Source organism: Podarcis raffonei, chromosome 12 (genome assembly GCF_027172205.1).
Source record: "Podarcis raffonei isolate rPodRaf1 chromosome 12, rPodRaf1.pri, whole genome shotgun sequence".
In the NCBI taxonomy this organism is placed as follows: Eukaryota; Metazoa; Chordata; class Lepidosauria; order Squamata; family Lacertidae; genus Podarcis; species Podarcis raffonei.
The window spans coordinates 44479210-44498397 of NC_070613.1; the positions used below are offsets into that span (position 1 = coordinate 44479210).

The window sequence follows — 19188 nt, forward strand, 5'->3', positions numbered from 1 at the left end:
CTGATTAGATTATCTGTCTGGAAACTGTAGAAACGGCTCCCTTTCCTTTCCTAAAGCTGCAGAACTGTGAGTTGAACCCCATAAAAACCCTGTGCAAATAAGCTCAACAACTTTGAGCTGATCCTCAAAAAAGGGGCTTTCCTCCTTTGCAAAAGAAGCTGCACAACTGTGAGCTGATCCCCCCAAAATGGAGCTTTCCCCCTTTCCTCCTCTAAAAACTAGGCACGTCTTCTGGTCAGGTGTACGTTAACTCTTTTCTCAGTCTGGTCTCTGGGCTTGCTGTGTTATGATAATGCTCCCACCCCCCTTACGTCTGAATGAGAGATCAATGAACCTTTGTTGTGGTCCCTTGGAATGTTACTGTGAAGGTAAGGTTTTTGTGGAGACCATGTGCACTATCTCTTTTTTTTTAAATACATCCTTGCACAGTGAAAGGCACCCCAGAAATTAGACAAACTACATCATGAAGAAATGCATCATAGTGTCCTTTATTCACACAGTAGCAGGGACAGGTATTAGACATTCTTCCTGTGTATTTGGGGTGAAGCTGAATTTTCTGCTGATCTCAGCAAGCCCCTTTGAACTTTTGACAGGTGGGCACTCTTGTTCCAACCTGTCAAAATTGGCCCATGGGGTATGGGCAAAATAAGGATAGAAGTTCCATTCCTGACATATAAAGCTATGGCTGCAAAGATCTCTGCCTGAATTCCTGGAGAGGTGCTGCTCACCATTGCTGTCAGAGGGTGGTCTGGAAACCAAGCCTTATGAGGGACCGTTGAGGGAACTGGGCATGTTTAGCCTGGAAAAGACAAGACTTGAGAGGAGATACGATAAAAGGTAAAGGTACCCCTGCCCGTACGGGCCAGTCTTGACAGACTCTGGGGTTGTGCGCCCATCTCACTTAAGAGGCCGGGGGCCAGCGCTGTCCGCAGACACTTCCGGGTCACGTGGCCAGCGTGACAAGCTGCATCTGGCGAGCCAGCGCAGCACACGGAACGCCGTTTACCTTCCCACTGGTTAGCGGTCCCTATTTATCTACTTGCACCCGGGGGTGCTTTCAAACTGCTAGGTTGGCAGGCGCTGGGACCAAGCAGCGGGAGCGCACCCCGCCACGGGGATTCGAACCGCCGACCTTTCGATCGGCAAGCCCTAGGCGCTGAGGCTTTTACCCACAGCGCCACCCGCGTCCCATTTGCCACCCGCGTCCCATTTACGGAGATACGATAGCCATCTTCAAATATCTAAAGGGCTGCCACATGGAGGGTGGAGCAAGCTTGTTTTCTGCACAGGAGGCTAGGACCAGAAGCAATAGATTCAAGCTAGAAAAAAGGAGATTCCAACTATGCATCAGGAAGAACTTTCCAACTGTAAAGAGCTGTTGGGCAGTGGACCAGACTCCCAAGAGAGGTGGTAGACTCTTCCTTTGTTAGAGCAGAGGTTGGATGGCCATCTGTTACGTATGATCTAGTTGAGATTCCTGCATTGGAGGGGGTTGGACTAGATGGCCCTTGGGGTCCCTTCCAACTCTACAATTCTGATTCTTCATGAGTACCAGCGCCTGTTTCCCAATGACATGCTAAACCCATCTAAGTAGGCTGTGACAGCAAACTCCTTAAATTAATTGTGTGGTAAGTCTTCGTCAATGAAAGCTTATGCCATAATAAAATTTGCTGGTCTTGTAAGGTGCTGCAAGGCTCCCTGCTGATTTTGCTGTAGTAATAGACTTAACATGGCTCTCCCCCTGTAGAGGCGATAAAGGGAAGTTGACATTCCCAAATTGTTGCCTACATTATCACTCACCTCAATTATATTCCTTATTGGGGAAAGTTGGCGATAATGAGTAAAAACTTAAATTGAAGCAATTGAGCAGTCTTTTTTTTAAAAAAAACACACCATAGTGCCTTATAAAAGGAGAAGTTGACTAAAATGCTCAACTATTATGCCACTGTTTCTGCACAAGCAGCAGGAGATAAATAGGGAAGGGTTTTTGTTTTTCCCACCAGAACCTCCTGTTAGCATGTTTTGTTCACAAATCTAGAGTTTTATTTGCTGCCTATTAAGATCTAATTAAAACAAAACAACAGTCCAGAGCTTAAGCTTTGTAGAGGAAGCTGGTAGCATAGAATGGAAAGCCCATCACTTGCACCTCCGTGTAATTAACCACCTACTTTTATTAAACAAAAGAGTGAACCCTGAAAGACCTTTCGGAAAGGAAGTTGCAAAGCTAAAAGACGACTTTCCAAATTGCCGGATATTAGGTGGGGGCGGGGTGGAGGAAGAGAAAGACGCCGTCATTGTTTTTAAAGTTTTTAGAAATGAACAGCCCAGCAGTCTTATGACATCTCGACGACTGAAATATTTATTGTGGACTTAAGTTTTCTAGAAACCTCAGTGACGGAAAAGGAGAGCCGGCCCCGCCGCCTGAGGCGGGATAGGCAAAGAAAAACGTTCGCGAGAGAGGCCTCGGGCCCGGGAGTCTCGTGTGAACTCTCGCACCGTGTAAACTCAAGTTTTAAGAGTTCTTGTTAAGGAGGGTGGGGGGTCCCCTCCTCGTCCCCTGCAGCCGAGCCCCGCTGTCCCGGCTGCTAAAGCTCTGGCTTGACACCCCCACCGTCCCTTTACGAAACGGCTCCTGCCTGAGGCGGCCGCCGCTGAGGCCCACCTTCCCTCTTCAGGACGCGCGCACAGATTTCCACCAGGCCGCCTGGTGGAAGAGACTCAGGGGCGCCGGAGCCTCGCTCGTCCTCTCCGCCCCGCTCCAGCTGTGCAGAGAGGCGCTGCAGCCAGCCCGCCCCGCCCCGCCCTGTCCCGCCTCCGGAGCCCCATAGCGGTCCTAGCAGCGCTGAGGAGGAGGAGGAAGAAGAGCGCGTGAGGGAAGGGCCGGCCGCGCCGTCTCCTCGCCCGCCAAGATGTCTCGCGGGCTGCAGGTGGTCCGCACCGACGCCAGCAGCGGCGGTGGCGCGTCGACGTCCTCGGCGGCGCTTTCGGCTTCGGGGCCGGACTCCGGGCTGCTGGACAGAGGCTACGCGGGCTCTTGCTCCGCCTTACTCAAAGTGGCCCAGATGGTAAGGGGGCCGAGGCGGGCGGTCCACGGATTCCGGGGGGTCCGGGTTCCTTCTCCAAAGTTTTGGAGCTTGTTTTGCCGCGCGCCTTTTTTCCCCTCCTCAAGGGAGGACGACGTGGCCTAAATCTGGCGCTCCAATGAGAGGCAGAGGGCTTCTTGCACGTGTTGCTCCCGCCAGCGCGCTTCTCTCCAGAATAGCGGGCGCCACATTGCGCCGTCGAGCGCGCGAAGGAGAAGCGCGGCTCTTCGCGCTGTTATCGCTCCACGCCGCCTTTGGTCAACCCTGTTTGGGTGTTGGGGGGGAAGCTGAGCTGGCTGCTTGTTTCAGAGTCGATGGCCTAGCAACTGTGACTTTCTGTATTTACGTAGAGGCGTACCTAGGCCCCCTCGTGCGTCCGTGGCGAGGAGCTGTATCTGCGCCTCCGAAGGCGGGAGAGACCATGGACTCAAAAAAAGTTTGCTTTCCGTCGTCTTTCGCGCTCCGCCAGCGACTTCCTCCGCGGCCATGGGGTCGGCTCTGCTCTGCTCAGCCTTTCCGACGGCTCAGCTGCCTGCCTGCCTGCCTCCCTCCACTTACTGCTTTCTCTTCTGCCTCCTTCCTTCCCGTTTTCCTCGTCTTGCAACTCTCGCCTGCTCTTCATCTTTCTTCCCTCCGCGCGCACTTCTAATAGCGCCGCTTAGATGCCCTGGAAGAACTACAAAGGACGGAGACCTACAAGCTTGCCGTAACTGTTTGATAAATTAAGTACCTTGGGGCACAGGTAGGGCAGCTACACTTGTTAGGGTTCCCCCCCCCCCCCAGAAACAAGCCTCCTTCGTGAAAGGGCACATTTGGATCTAGCCCTTTACCTTTGTTTTGTGTTTGTTGTGCATGGTTCTCATCTAGATCTGAAGAAAAAATAATAAGGGGAAGCTTTGTATCTGCATATGAATTGAAAACATGTCAATTTAAGATTTCTTTAGGACATGACAGGATTAAAGCTCAAGATTGTTAAACCCTTTGTCTTTTTTAGCTTGGAAGCTAGCTCTGGAAAGACTGCATTAAAAATCATCCCTTGCTAGAAAGAGAAACATTTTTGCTGTAATCTTTTTCCCATGTGAGGGCTCTCTATTTCAGCTGCAGCTGAATTTCCTCAGAGGTTTCAAAATGTAAAACCAACTCAGTATGGCATTTTTGTTTGCTTGTTTCTTAAAAAAGGAGGGCTCTATAAATATTGAAAGATTAGCTGTGATTTGAGTAGCATTGTAAAGAACTAGTAATAATAATAATAATAATAATAATAATAATAATAATAATAATAATAATAATATCTTTATTGTCATTGCCCCCTCTCAGGGACAACGAAATTACTCGACTGCTCCATAAAAACACTAATTAAAACAATACAGTATAGTACAGCAAGGAAGATTAGATGACTTTCAAAGTCCAGGCTTCCCATTCAGGGCTGAGATCGCTCTGGAGAAGAAGCTGTTCTTAAGACGGCTCGTTCTTGTCTTCATCGTCCTGTATCTCCGTCCCGACGGCAGGAGCTCGAAGAGACAGTGACCAGGATGCGATGGATCTTTTACTATGTCCAGTGCCTTCCTATGGCACCTTGTGGCATAAATCTGCTCTAAGGTGGAGAGTGGGCAGCCAACAATGCTCTCTGCTGCCTTAACAACTCTGCACAACCCCATCCTGTCCTGGGTAGTACAGCTTCCGTACCACACACATAAGCCATAAGTGAGCACGCTCTCAATGGCACAGTGATAGAAGGCAAGCAGCAGTTTCTGCGGAAGATGGTTTTTCCTTAGAATTCTCAAAAAGTACAGTCTCTGCTGCGCCTTCTTCACAAGCCCCCTTGTGTTGACACTCCAGGACAGATCCTCTTGTAATTCAATGCCCAAAAATCTGAACGTTGTTACCCTCTCCACACAGACCCCATCAATCAAAAGTGGCTGGATATTGCTCTTCTGTCTCCTGAAGTCCACCACAAGCTCCTTTGTCTTCCTTGTATTTATGAGCAAGTTGTTAGCTCTGCACCACTCTGTCAGCCGCTCCACCTCATCTCTATAGTGCGTTTCACCCTCCCTTTCAGGGATGAGCCCAATCACGGTTGTGTCATCTGCAAATTTGACAACCCTATTACTAGGGTGAGCAGCGACACAATCGTACGTGTAGAGAATATAAAGGAGCGGACTGATTCAGCTGAGTCAAAACAGGAAGGCACAAAAATGTGTTTCCTGTTCAAAGAAGACCCTGGGAATTGAGGTGTTTTACTGTCAACTACTTTCTCTAACCTTGAAAAAAAAAAGCTAGAGAAAGTATTGCACATGGTAACCCCGACATCTGAGATTTAGAAAAGGAATACTGCTCAAATGCGTAACTGTCAAGTTACAGCTTATTGTATCAAATATCTTATCTTGCACACACTTGTTGCATTGCACAGTGGGGACTGGAATCCATCTTTCACTAGAGAAGGTGCATGAGTTTTCCAGGATCTCTTCCCTATCCCTTTCATTATTATTTTTGAGGATTTCTCAAGTGGGATTGCATTACCCCGCTAACAGGGGGGGGGGGATATGATCTCTTAACTTTTACCTAGAAGGAATAATTTTTTTTACAGATTATAAATTCAAAAATACATATTGATTGAGAACTGGTAGACTGGTGTGCTCTGGGAGATCAATGTTTTGTATGCACCTCAATGAAAACAAGGGACGCGGGTGGCGCTGTGGGTTAAACTACAGAGCCTAGGGCTTGCTGATCAGAAGGTCGGTGGTTTGAATCCCTGCGACGGGGTGAGCTCCCATTGCTTGGTCCCAGCGCCTGCCAACCTAGCAGTTCAAAAGCAAACTAATGTTGAACTGTAAAATATCTGACCAGGAGATAGAAGGTGCCATCCAAAATATGCAACTAGGCAAGTCTCCAGGACCGGATGGGCTGACCTCCAGATATTATAGATCTTTGAAAGAGTGGTTATTACAACCTCTGAAGGAAGTCTGCAATGAAATTTTGGAAGGGAAAAGGGCACCAGAGTCGTGGAAGGAGGCTTATACTACACTAATACCGAAAACAGAGACTGAAAAGACTCAACTTAAGAACTACCGTCCCATATCCTTATTAAATGTGGATTACAAAATTTTTGCTGACATTTTGGCTAAGAGACTGAAAAAAGTATTGATGGAGGAGATCCATAAGGTTCGAGCGGGCTTTCTTCCGGGAAGACATCTATCGGACAATTTGAGGAACATAATTGACATTTTGGAAAAGTTAGAAGTGAATATAAACACTAAAGCAGTTTTGATATTTGTGGATGTGGAGAAAGCTTTTGACAACATCTCTTGGAGTTTTATGAAAAAGAACCTACAGGGTATGGGGGTGGGTCAAGGTTTTGAGAATGGTATAGGTGCAATATATTCTGAACAAAAGGCCAAATTAATTGTAAATAACGTGGTCACGGAAGAATTAAAGATTGAAAAAGGGACACGACAGGGGTGCCCAATTTCCCCATTGCTTTTTATATCGGTCCTGGAGGTCCTGCTGAACATGATTAGAAGGGACCGGTTGGTTAAAGGTATACAGGTCGGAGCCAAACAGTACAAATTGAGAGCTTTTGCAGATGACTTAGTCTTAACGTTACAGGAGCCAGAATCTAGTACTAAAAGGGTTTTGGAACTAATTCATGTGTTTGGTCAGGTGGCAGGATTTAAACTGAATAAGGCAAAAACTAAGGTGTTAGAGAAAAATCTAACACTGATTAAAAGAGAGAGGTTCCAGAATGAAACAGGTCTGACTGTGGTTAAGAAGGTGAAATATCTGGGGATTAATATGACAGCTAAAAATGGGAACTTGTTTAAAGATAACTATGAAAAATGTTGGACGGAAGTGAAAAAAGATTTAGAAATTTGGTAAAATTTGAAGCTTTCCTTGTTGGGCCGAATTGCAGCTATAAAGATGAATGTATTGCCTAGAATGTTTTTATTTCAAACATTGCAAATTGTGGACAAGATGGACTGTTTCAAGAAGTGGCAGAAAGATATTTCTAGATTTGTCTGGCAGGGCAAGAAGCCTAGAATAAAATTTAAGATATTAACGGATGCAAAGGAAAGGGGTGGATTTGCCCTGCCAGACTTTAAACTTTATTATGAATCAGCAGCATTTTGCTGGCTGAAAGACTGGCTGCTTCTTGAGAATACAGACATTTTGGATTTAGAAGGTTTTAACAATGTATTTGGGTGGCATGCATATTTGTGGTATGACAAGGTTAAAGCACATAAAGTATTCAAAAACCACATGGTCAGGAGAGCGTTGTTTAATGTTTGGATTAGATATAAGGACTTATTGGAAAATAAAACCCCAAGGTGGTTGTCACCGATGGAAGCGAAAGCACAGAAAAAGCTCAATATGGAGGCCAAATGGCCGAAATATTGGGGAATTTTGGAACAAGAAGGTCATAGACTGAAATTGCAGAGTTTTGAGAAACTAAAGAACAAAGTGCAAGACTGGCTTCATTATTATCAGATAATGGAGGCATATAATTTGGATAAGAAAATCGGCTTCCAGGTGGAAAAATCAAAATTGGAAACAGAACTGTTAGAACCTAAAACTAAGATTTTGTCTAAGATGTATAACTTGCTGCTGAAATGGAACACTCAGGATGAGACGGTTAAATCAGCCATGATTAAATGGGCACAAGATGTAGGACATAACATTATGTTTGCTGACTGGGAACAGTTGTGGACCACAGGTATGAAATTTACGGCATGTAATGCCTTAAGAGAGAATATTATGAAAATGATATACAGGTGGTACATGACCCCAGTCAAGCTGGCAAAAATTTATCACTTGCCCGATAATAAATGCTGGAAATGTAAGGAAAGTGAAGGTACATTCTTTCACCTTTGGTGGACGTGCCCAAGGATTAAGGCTTTCTGGGAAATGATTTATAATGAACTAAAAAAGGTATTTAAATATACCTTCCTGAAGAAACCAGAGGCCTTTCTTCTAGGCATAGTCAGCCAACAGGTGCCAAAGAAGGATAGAACTTTTTTTATGTATGCTACAACAGCAGCAAGAATACTTATTGCAAAGTACTGGAAGACACAGGATTTGTCCACTCTTTGAAGAATGGCAGTTGAAGATGATCGACTACATGGGATTGGCAGAAATGACTGGCAGAATCCGTGACCAGGGAGAAGAGTCGGCGGAAGAAGATTGGAAGAAATTTAAGGATTATCTACAGAAATATTGTAAAATTAATGAATGTTAGAATGATGTTGGATGGAATTTAAGAGGTTTTCAGCTGTAATGTTCTGAGGGATAGGGGAAAAAAAGAGAGGTGGAATTAGGTTAAGAATTATGGTTAAGGATTTGCTGAATCAATAATTTGAATTGGAATACAAAAAGGGGAGGTATGAGGAGGTCGGGAAAATATGTCAATGAAAGTAAATTATTGTGAACTTAATGTGTTTTTAATTTTTATGTATCTTGGTTTTTCTGTTTTTTCGTATTTTTTTCCTTTTTCTTTTTGATTTTTTATATCTTTATTGTACTAACTTTGAAAATGTTAATAAATATTTTTTTAAAAAAAAACAAAAGCATGCCAGTGCAAGTAGATAAATAGGTACTGCTCCAGTGGGAAGGTAAACGGTGTTTCCGTGTGCTGCTCTGGTTTGCGAGAAGCAGCTTAGTCATGCTGGCCACATGACCCGGAAGCTGTACTTGGCCAATAAAATTAGATGAGCGCTGCAACCCCAGAGTCGTCCGCCACTGGACCTAATGGTCAGGGGTCCCTTTACCTTTACAATGAAGATAGCCGCTTTTTCTGGGGTTTCCTTTTTTGCATGAAGAGCTACCCTTCATGGAAGCGAAGGTTCTGAAATCTCCATCTGTGCAGTGGAATCGTTTATCTCCATGAGGGGTTGCTGAATTGGTTTGAAAGAGCAGTTCAATTCGGGCATTATATGGATGAGTAAGTAGAATGTGTGGATGGGGAGGAAAGTGCCACTTCTGTTCCACCTGTCCCTGTCACCTTGCATGAGTTGGAAGACAACCATCTGCAGAGAGGGACCTCTGGTGCTTAATGGAAACTTCCCATAGCAGTGTAGAGCCTGGATTTCTCCAGTATTCTGCAACTTGGGGGGAGTCTATAGGAGCACAATGCCTTTGCTGCAGACACTCTGCCTTCCAACTCTTGTACAGTGATGGGGTCAGAGGTAGCATGCTCGTCCCTGTTTGCATATTCTATGTAATGTTGAGTTGTATAATGCCAGAATGCAGCTAATCAGAAGCACCTTCATTGGTTGTAGAGCTTGCTAACCTTCCCAGTATCTAATCCAAATACCTTCCCCAGCACCTATGGGGTCCTGTCCTCCCCCACCTGCCATTCTGAGATTAGTTTTGAAAGACATAGTCTTTTGCAGCTGTTAAATGGAATGTCTGGCAGGGGAAGAATTAAGTGTATTTGTGTGTTGCATCTGTGTTCTGATTATGTACATGGTGCCCAGCACAGTTTCTCTGGTTTGCAAATGTACTCACAGGCCCAGAAAGATTGGCGGCCTCTGAAGTGTGTAAATGGCTGGATGTCTCTAAATGTGGAGGATATTGGGATTTTGAAGCTTAAGGAATCTTATGTGTACGGTGGTACCTCGGGTTAAGTACTTAATTCATTCCGGAGGTCCATTCTTAACCGGAAACTGTTCTTTAGCACCACTTTAGCTAATGGGGCCGCCGCGCTGCCGGAGCATGATTTCTGTTCTCATCCTGAAGCAAAGTTCTTAACCTGAGGTACTATTTCTGGATTAGCGGAGTCTGTAACCTGAAGCGTATGTAACCTGAAGCATATGTAACCCGAGCTACTGCTGTACTTCCTTAAGTACTGGAGGTTGTGGGTTTTTGGATATAATTTCTGTGTAGCACAAGAGGAGGGGAAGGTGCTATTGAGTTCTGGTCCACATTGCAGGCTTCTTACAGGCAATCTAGTTGGCTTTTGTGGAGAGAGGATACAGGACTAAATGTGGTGTTTTCATATTTAAATCAACTGTAAATTATTCTTAAATGCGAGGTTTTCCTCTTTTAGCCTAGAATGAGACATAGTGTTAGCATGCAGCCATTGTGTTCTGGATATCTGTTTGCTGATGACCTAAGCCCCACTTAGCAAAACAGTAGTACAGTAGTACCTCGGGTTAAGTACTTAATTCATTCCAGAGGTCCGTTCTTAACCTGAAGCACCACTTTAGCAAATGGGGCCTCCCACTGCTGCCGTGCCACTGGAGCACGATTTCTGTTCTCACCCTGAAGCAAAGTTCTTAACGTGAGGTACTATTTCTGGATTAGCGGAGTCTGTAACCTGAAGCGTATGTAACCCGAGGTACCACTGTAACTGTTGCCGTCTTTAGAAACCTGCCCTCTTGGCAGCTTGAACCCAACAAACATTTACACCAAAGTTCCACTGACTTCAAACTGAGTTGCATGCGGTAAGTTTGCTTCGGATTGTACCCCAGTGTATTCCCTCCCCCAATATATTTTTGTAATCTAAACTTTTAAGTTTTATTATCGTTACTTTAGTTGGAATTGTTTTCTTCGGACTCTTCAAAAAGTGGTTTTTCTTTTCTTTTTTTCATTTTGAGCATTTTACTGCGAGTTGGGAGTTTGTTTTGCTTTCCTATTCATTCACCCTCTTTTGTCTCTTGCCTTTCAGCTATTGCTGCTGATCGGATTTATTTGCATCATTGCTTCACCGGTGGCCAGTCACAGTACATATACCTACTTCAAAATTATCTCCATGTTTGACTTAGTTATGATCTTCATTTTCTACGTCGTCTATATCTTCAGAATTTACCGAATGCTGACTTGCATCAACTGGCCACTTGCAGTAAGTTCCTGCTCATAGTTAAAATCGCTTTTGTTTTTAATTTCCGGGCGGTACGGGACAAGTTGCTTTTAATAAATTGGCCCGTGGCACTTGTAAAGACAAACAAAAGCTCCCCACCCCCGAAAGAAAACGTTAGTAAGACAGTGGGACCAAAAAGCCATAAAATGTGACAGTGAGATCTAAGCAAAGTCCAAACGTAAAGAGAATTAAATCTTAAGTGATCAGCTCCCAGTCATCAGTTTTCACAGTAAGAAAATTTACATTATCAGAACATAAAGAGGAACCTCAGGTTTCCCCCAGCACACTTTCAGGCCCTTTTGAAATGGCAGGATTCCCGTGACTCCTAGTTGTCCTAAAATGTGATGGGCTCTGCAATCTGCATTTGCAACAAGCAAGTTAGAGGGGATGCATGTGTGTCGGTTGAGCTGCCACGATGTTTCAGTTACTGCAGATGGTCGAAGACTATACTGTAGTACCGTATTTTTCACACCATAGGACGCACTTTTTCCCTCCTAAAAAGCAAGGGAAAATGTGTGTGCGTCCTATGGAGCGAATGCAGGCTTTCGCTGAAGCCTGGAAAGTGAGAGGGGTCGGTGCGCACCGACCCCTCTCGCTCTCCAGGCTTCAGGAAGCTATCCGCTAGCAGTGGGAGACCCAGCTCTCCCACGGCTAGCGGAGCGCTGCATTAATCCCGAAGCTTGGGGCGTGCGGACCTCAGCGCGCCCCAAGCTTCTGGGTGCCGGCAAGGTCTCCGCTAGCCGTCTAGACCTTGCCGGCACCCAGAAGCTTGGGGCGCGCTGAGCTCCGCAGCCCCAAGCTTCGGGATTAGCGCTCCGCTAGCCGTGTCTAGGCTGCGGATAGCAGCCTGCTTCCCGGAGCGTCGGGCGCCCTGAAAGCAGAGCGCCCGGCGCTTCGGGAACACATCCGCAGGGTGGGGAGCCCTGCAGGAGTTCCCCGCAAGGCTCCCCATGCTGCGGATAGCAGCCTGCCGCCCGGCGGGCGGGGCGCCCTGAATCAGAGCGCCCCTCGCGCCGGGCAGACATCCGCAGGGTGGGGAGCCCTGCAGGAGTTCCCCGCAAGGCTCCCCAAGCTGCGGATAGCAGCCTGCCGCCCGGCGGGCGGGGCGCCCTGAAGCAGAGCGCCCCTCGCGCCGGGCAGACATCCGCAGCGTGGGGAGCCCTGCAGGAGTTCCCCGCAAGGCTCCCCAAGCTGCGGATAGCAGCCTGCCGCCCGGCGGGCGGGGCGCCCTGAAGCAGAGCGCCCCTCGCGCCGGGCAGACATCCGCAGGGTGGGGAGCCCTGCAGGAGTTCCCCGCAAGGCTCCCCAAGCTGCGGATAGCAGCCTGCCACCCGGCGGGCGGGGCGCCCTGAAGCAGAGCGCCCCGCGCGCCAGGCAGACATCAGCCAGCCCCACAAGCTCGGGGGACAGCAGGGAGGCGCAGCGCCACTATCCCGCTGTTCCTCGACCTGGTTCGGTTTGCCTGACCTGCTTTTGGGGGGAAAATAAAGGGAAATTTTTTTTCCTTTATTTCCCCCCCAAAAAACTAGGTGCGCCCTATGGTCCGGTGCGTCCAATCGTGCGAAAAATACGGTACATGCATGACAATGGCATTTCCCCACTCCTGATTTGACCCAGCTGCTGGGACGCAGGTGGCACTGTGGGTTAAACCACAGAGCCTTGGAATTGCTGATCAGAAGGTCGGTGGTTCGAATCCCCGTGACGGGGTGAGCTCCCGTTGCTCGGTCCCTGCTCCTGCCAACCTAGCAGTTCGAAAGCACGTCAAAGTGCAAGTAGATAAATAGGTACCACTCTGGCGGGAAGGTAAATGGCATTTCTGTGCACTGCTCTGATTCGCTAGAAGCGGCTTAGTCATGCTGGCCCCATGACCTGGAAGCTATACGCCAGCTCCCTCGGCCAATAAAGCGAGATGAGCGCCGCAACCCCAGAGTCGGTCACGACTGGACCTAATGGTCAGGGGTCCCTTTACCTTTACCTTTACTTTCTCTGCTGCTATCGCTGCATTCAGCATCCACGGGAGAGATGAGTCTGCTCTGTCTCTCTGACTTGCTATTCAGGGACAAGAGTCAACAGCTGCAGGCCCTCTCCCACGGGGAAGGTCAGACAACTGGAAAATTTGCTGCAGAATCTTCATAGCCCATGGAGGGGCAAAGGAGTGCAAAGTAGCAGAGCAAACTCTGTGCTAGAGTTTGCTCTAATTAGTACCCAAGAGAATTAAAACAACATCTCACGCAGTTCGGGTCTTTCCTGAAAAGACAGAGTGAGGTGTATTGGTGACATTATCACTTTCCTATTGTACCTTAAAGTCCCAGTTTCAGAAATACCACGTAGTTCAAACCTCCTGGGACCATCACTGTACCACTTTAGAAATGCTTATCAGTTTTGAAATGCTTCCTCTTTGCGGATCAAAAAGTAGCATGGGTGTGTGGAGACTAGACCCACCTCTGTGATATGCTAACTTTCCGCAGTAGCCTTAGGACATGCGATTCTATAACCTGCTTTTTAGTGGCGCTGTGGGTTAAACCACAGAGCCTAGGACTTGCTGATCAGAAGGTCGGCAGTTCGAATCCCCGTGACGGGGTGAGCTCCCGTTGCTTGGTCCCTGCTCCTGCCAGCCTAGCAGTTCGAAAGCACGTCATGTGCAAGTAGTTAAATAGGTACCACTCCGGCGGAAAGGTAAACGGCGTTTCCATGCGCTGCTCTGGTTCGCCAGAAGTGGCTTGGTCATGCTGGCCACATGACCCGGAAGCTGTCTGAGGACAAACGCCAGCTCCCTCGGCCTATAGAGCGAGATGAGCGCGCAACCCCAGAGTCGGTCATGACTGGACCTAATGGTCAGGGGTCCCTTTACCTTTACCTTTGCCCCTCGTTTGGAAATGTAGTTGCAGCATCTCTGTTAAAGGCTTTAAAATCAGGTGTATGTATTATTATAGTTTTATATGCCACTTTTCCTCGCAGGAGCTCAAAGTGGCTTTGAACCCACGTGCAGGTGTCTTCGTATGCACAGCCCCAATATTAAGCTGAGAGTTAGAACATGCATCTGTTGTGAATTTATTTATCCTTAACCTTATGCCCCAAGAAGCTCACACCAGAGGAATAAAGAAAAGTTGGTTCATTTCTTGAAATGAAAGTGATAGCGGATATGAATGCTGCTTCAGAAAGCAAAGTTGCAAATATAAACGGGCAGCAAATCATGCCGCACTCACACTATGATTTAAGGAGCAAAAAAGGATCCCCGTGTATTCCAAAGCCTAAAGAGAGAATGACAATTTGGCCACAGATGCACACTAAACGTGAGGAAGGGAAGCAAGCAGAACCCTCAGAGACCAATAGGGCTTTGCCTTTCTGTTTGGGAGTTATGCTCTCCTCATCAGTAACACCACCAGCAAGACTACAGCATCTCTCTTATGGTTACCTATTGTGCAATCTCGAAAAGAACTTGTTTGTTTGTTTGTTTTGGCGGGGAGCGGGAAGAGCAAGGGATAGCAACCTTATCTGTTTCAGCAGAACAGTGTCTTTCCTCCAGGAAATGCGATTTGGGCCAGAGACGGCAGTCCCATGTTTCCTTTTTCACAGGTGATTTAAAGCAAAAGACTCTGATTGGTTGGCAGTGTTGTGCCACATTGAAATGCTCCTTTTATTGGGTTGTCTTCAAAATTGTTCTGTGCTTGTTTCTTTTCAGGAGTTTCTCCATTACCTAATAGGTACCACCCTTCTTCTCATTGGATCGGTCGTGGTGGTGGCCAGAAGCACTGGGTCAGCAAGTCTTACAGCTGGAGCGGTGAGGCAGCTTTTTTCCCCCATCAACAAGGAATTGCTTTTACATTGTTACTGCTGGGGTCTGATTTTAGTGCAGATTCCAAGTTTTTTCTGCATAATTACTCTTTGTATGCATGTAAGGTAGAGCTGCATGTAAAGTAGAGCTGTAGTCTATACCACAAGTCAGGATTTGTCCCTTGTTTGTGCTCTGTATCCTGGTTGGGTTGAGTGTTGGAGGGCCTTTGACAAAACCTTGTATATATACAGTGGTACCTTGGAAGTCGAATGAAATCCGTTCCGGAAGTCCGTTCAACTTCCAAAATGTTTGGAAACCAAGGCGAGGCTTCTGATTGGCTGCAGGAAGCTCCTGCAGCCAATCAGAAGCCACGTAAACAGCGCCAGACATTCAGGTTCCAAAGAATGTTCGCAACCAGAACACTCACTTCTGGGTTTGCTGCATTCGGAGCCAAAACGTTCGACTTGCAAGGGGTTTGCCTTCTGAGGTACTTGGCTTGGCTCCTGAACAAATCAGATCCTGAACTCCGCAAACCCGGAAGTGAGTGTTCCGGTCTGCAAACGTTTTTTGGAAGCTGAACGTCCGATGCGGCTTCCTTAATCCGAAGCTGCGCCTTGGTTTTCGAATGGTTCCGGGAGTCAAATGGACTCCCAGAATGGATTAAGTTCGACAACCAAGGTACCACTGTACTAGACTTTCCCCTGCAATAACAAGCGCTATGTAAGCTTTGCCCACTTTAAATTATAATTAGGTTCTCTAAAACTCTGCCTCTGCAGCCAGATTCCACACTATATGGCTACATCATGTGGCCATTGGGGCCATGCAGATTTCAGAGTTTCTGGGTTGTAGCTCCTAATGGCCACTCTTTTGGCTGCATAATAAGCTGGCAACATCGAGTATGTTAGTCCAACAGAGTTCATGAAACAGCACTTTAAACTAGAAGCCTAATTTATCCTGAATAAAGGTAAAGGGGTAAAGGGACCCCTGACAGTTAAGTACAGTCACGGATGCCTCTGGGGTTGCGGCGCTCATCTCGCTTTATTGGCTGAGGGAGCCGGCGTACAGCTTCCAGGTCATGTGGCCAGCATGACTAAGCCGCTTGTGGCGAACCAGAGCAGCGCACGGAAGTGCCGTTTACCTTCCCGCCAGAGTGGTACCTATTTATCCACTTGCACTTTGACGTGCTTTCTAACTGCTAGGTGGGCAGGAGCAGGGACCAAGCAACAGGAGCTCATCCCGTCGCAGGGATTCGAACCGCTGACCTTCTGATTGGCAAGCCCTAGGCTCTGTGGTTTAACCCACAGCGCCACCTGTGTCCATTTTTTTTTTTTAATCCTGGATAGGATCTATCAACTGGATGCATGAGGTGAACAGAATCCTTAGTGGATAAATCTTAAATGTTGGTATAGGGTATATTGGATTCTCTATACTAGAAGGTTTAGTTATCACACGGCTCTTTTTGTTTTGTTTTTAACAGGTATTTGGCTTCTTAGCTTCGTTTCTGTGTCTCTTAAGTATATGGCTATCCTACAAAGTCTCTTGTGTCACTCAGTCAACAGGTAAGTATCTAGTCAATTAAATTGCACCAACCATAGCTAACTTGCATTATTTAACCATGGAATGACCAATTGGTAGTCCATTGGCAGAACTGTCTGAGCGTAGGTGAGGATGACAAGCAAGAGCCTCTTAGACAAGAAAGATAAAGTGATTCTACCCAAGACATTGTCCTCCCCCAACTTCTCAGTGGCATCATGGATTGTCTCGGACATAAGAAACAGCCTTGTTCACTTGTGTTCTCTGACTCTTGCAACCTAGATTGTAAACTGCGTTACAAAGCCGGAGAGACCTAAATACTCCATTCCTGTTGTAGCTGCAAGGTTCAGCAAAGAACTCAGCAATATGTTTGACCCAAGCCAGCTCACATTTATGTAAATTATACTGCAGACTGACACCACTAGAGCTTCCTCCATTTGCTCCCTTCATTGTAAGATATTCTTGGCCTGCTAAGCATAAGCTTGGTACCTATAAAATTCCATCTCATGTGCAGACATCTCTGATATTATTCATGCCATCCCTTCAATAAATGACTCTTTATATAAAGGAGTGGATAAAAAAAAAGGTGTACCTGCTCATCAGAAGCTTTGAGCAGATGGAATAAAATATTTTAAATAAATCCTCACAGTTAACTATAACTTAGCTGGTGACCTTTATCAGGGATAAAAACATTTGAAAACACTTGCTTACATTCAAATTTTTTTTTACTCATGCCTGAACATTTGCACTCTCATTCTGTATTTCTCCCTGTTCATGTCTATATTTTTTAAAAATTAAGACAAAAATCTTCTGGTTTGGTACTGTTTGTATATACCGTATTTTTCGCTCTATAAGACGCACTTTTCCCTCCTAAAAAGTAAGGGGAAATGTGTGTGTGTCTTATGGAGCGAATGCAGGCGGGAGGCTCTGCGCAGTGCTCCCTTTAAAGACCCCCGTGGAGTGTGTGTGTGCAGCTCTTGGGGGCTTTTCCCCAAGGAGGGAGAAGGGCTGCTCTTGGGGGAGCCTTTATCCTGCTGCCCGGAAGAGGCTATGTGCGTCTATCCCATAAGCCAGGACAGCAAGAGGGATCGCTGCACAGCGATCCCTCTTGCTGTCCTGGCTTTGCCGTGCAAAGCCTCTTGAGGGCAGAGAGAGCCTTCATCCCGCTGCCTTGAAGAGGCTTCGTGCGGCTATCCCAGAAGCCAGAACAGCAAGAGGCTATCCCAGAAGCCAGATCCCTCTTGCTGTTCTGGCTTCTGGGATTCAGAATATTTTTTTTCTTGTTTTCCTCATCCAAAAACTAGGTGTGTCTTATGGTCTGGTGCGTCTTATAGAGCAAAAAATACAGTAGTTCAGCATTTAAAAATATTTACTAGAAGCTCCTACACCTGCTCGCTCCATGTGCCAACCCTACCTGCTCACCTCTTTCTCCCCCACACCAATACTATCTATGCATCAACTCCGTTTACCAATGTACCCTTTCACCTATTTCCTCACAGCTCACCCAAACCTGCCCCTTTCTTTCTAGGTCGCCTAAATACCTGCCCTCTTTTAAAGGAGGGGAGAAGCGTTTCAGAATATGGTTGGCCAACTGCTCTCTGAAGCATCTCCCACCTTCTGTTTAAACAGCTTGACTGGCCCTCTCGCCACCTGCATTGCTTCCTCACTCATCTGCCTGCCTGCTCTTCTGCTGCCACACTGGAATTGGCATAGTTGCCTGCCGAAAATCACACAAACTGCAGTGTGATGACAGCCTTACATTTTTATGTATATAGGGTGATATCACATCTACACTGAGAGATGGGGTCTCGCTGTAGAGGCATCAATGCAGACAGAATGGATATTGGGTGGTTCCAAGTCACCCCTTGCCCTCTTAAGTATGTGACAAATCTACCATTACATCTTCATGTCCCAAACATTTACAAAGCTCCCCCCTCTTTCATTGGATGAAATTGTTTTGTGAGCTTGCCTAGAAAATTCATTTTATGGAGCAGCTATATAAATTGTGTCTGTAATTTGCTTGACAAGTTTATTCTAGTCTTTCTCTGTTTCTTTTTCAGATGCTGCTGTGTGAAACTTTTGGCACTCATGATGCACACACCAAACTGAGGATTTCATAGGCTAACAGACAGCAAATGTATGTAAGATGGAATTTTGTTCTGGTGATCGTCTTGAGGACTTGCTTTTGTAATGACTCCTGAAACCTCTTACTAAGTGAGTTGACCACCAGAGGGCTCTGGTCTTACACTCCTCATATTAATTTGTCCAGATTGTTAGTACCAGCAGCCTCTATACTGCATTGTCTTAATACCAAGATTCTTGTATTAGGGAACCTGTTTTTTCTTTCTTTCTGCAAACAAGGGGAAACCAGGATTGAAATTCTTGGCCATGATGTTATCTGGGTGACCAGATGTTTTCCCTCAGCCTAACCTACCTCACAGGATTGTTGTGAGAATAAAATGTGGGTGGTGATGGAGAACCTTGTATTCTACTTTGAGCTCCTTGAAGGAAAAGTGGGGTGTAAATGTAAAAATGATTATTCTATGCCACGATTTGGTAGGAGCTAGCTCCCCTCTCTTCACGTTGATAGCACTCAAGCTACCTGAGTGATCTGAACTGGGACCTGCATATAAAGGTTGAAGGTGGGAAAAGTACTGTGTTTCCTTTCATCTGCAGCTGGAAAATGCTACATTTTTATCATGGACCAGCAGCTGCTTTATATTAAGTTATACATGCAAATTCTATTGCTTACCTCTGCCTTTCCTGGCTTTTGGCTCCCGGTGCGAGAAAAGGCATTTGATAATTTATGTTTTTACTGGCTTACTGTGAATATGTCTTCAGAAGTGAAACAGAGTTTCCTTTGTGTCCTAGTGTTTCTTCTGTTTTTAAGTATTTTTATTCATGACAAAATAATTTTAAATAAATTTTATACCTCAAAAACA

The 19188-nt window shown here is 46.3% G+C and overlaps 1 protein-coding gene across 1 annotated transcript; it reads left to right on the forward strand.

Moving 5' to 3' along the window:
• Nucleotides 1–2682: 2682 nt before the first annotated feature.
• Nucleotides 2683–19188, forward strand: CMTM7 (CKLF like MARVEL transmembrane domain containing 7). Its single transcript, XM_053410416.1, has 5 exons — nucleotides 2683–3065; nucleotides 10747–10920; nucleotides 14621–14719; nucleotides 16191–16272; nucleotides 18307–19188. The coding sequence occupies exons 1-5, from the start codon at nucleotides 2910–2912 to the stop codon at nucleotides 18318–18320; spliced, it is 525 nt and encodes a 174-aa protein (XP_053266391.1). The 5' UTR covers nucleotides 2683–2909; the 3' UTR covers nucleotides 18321–19188.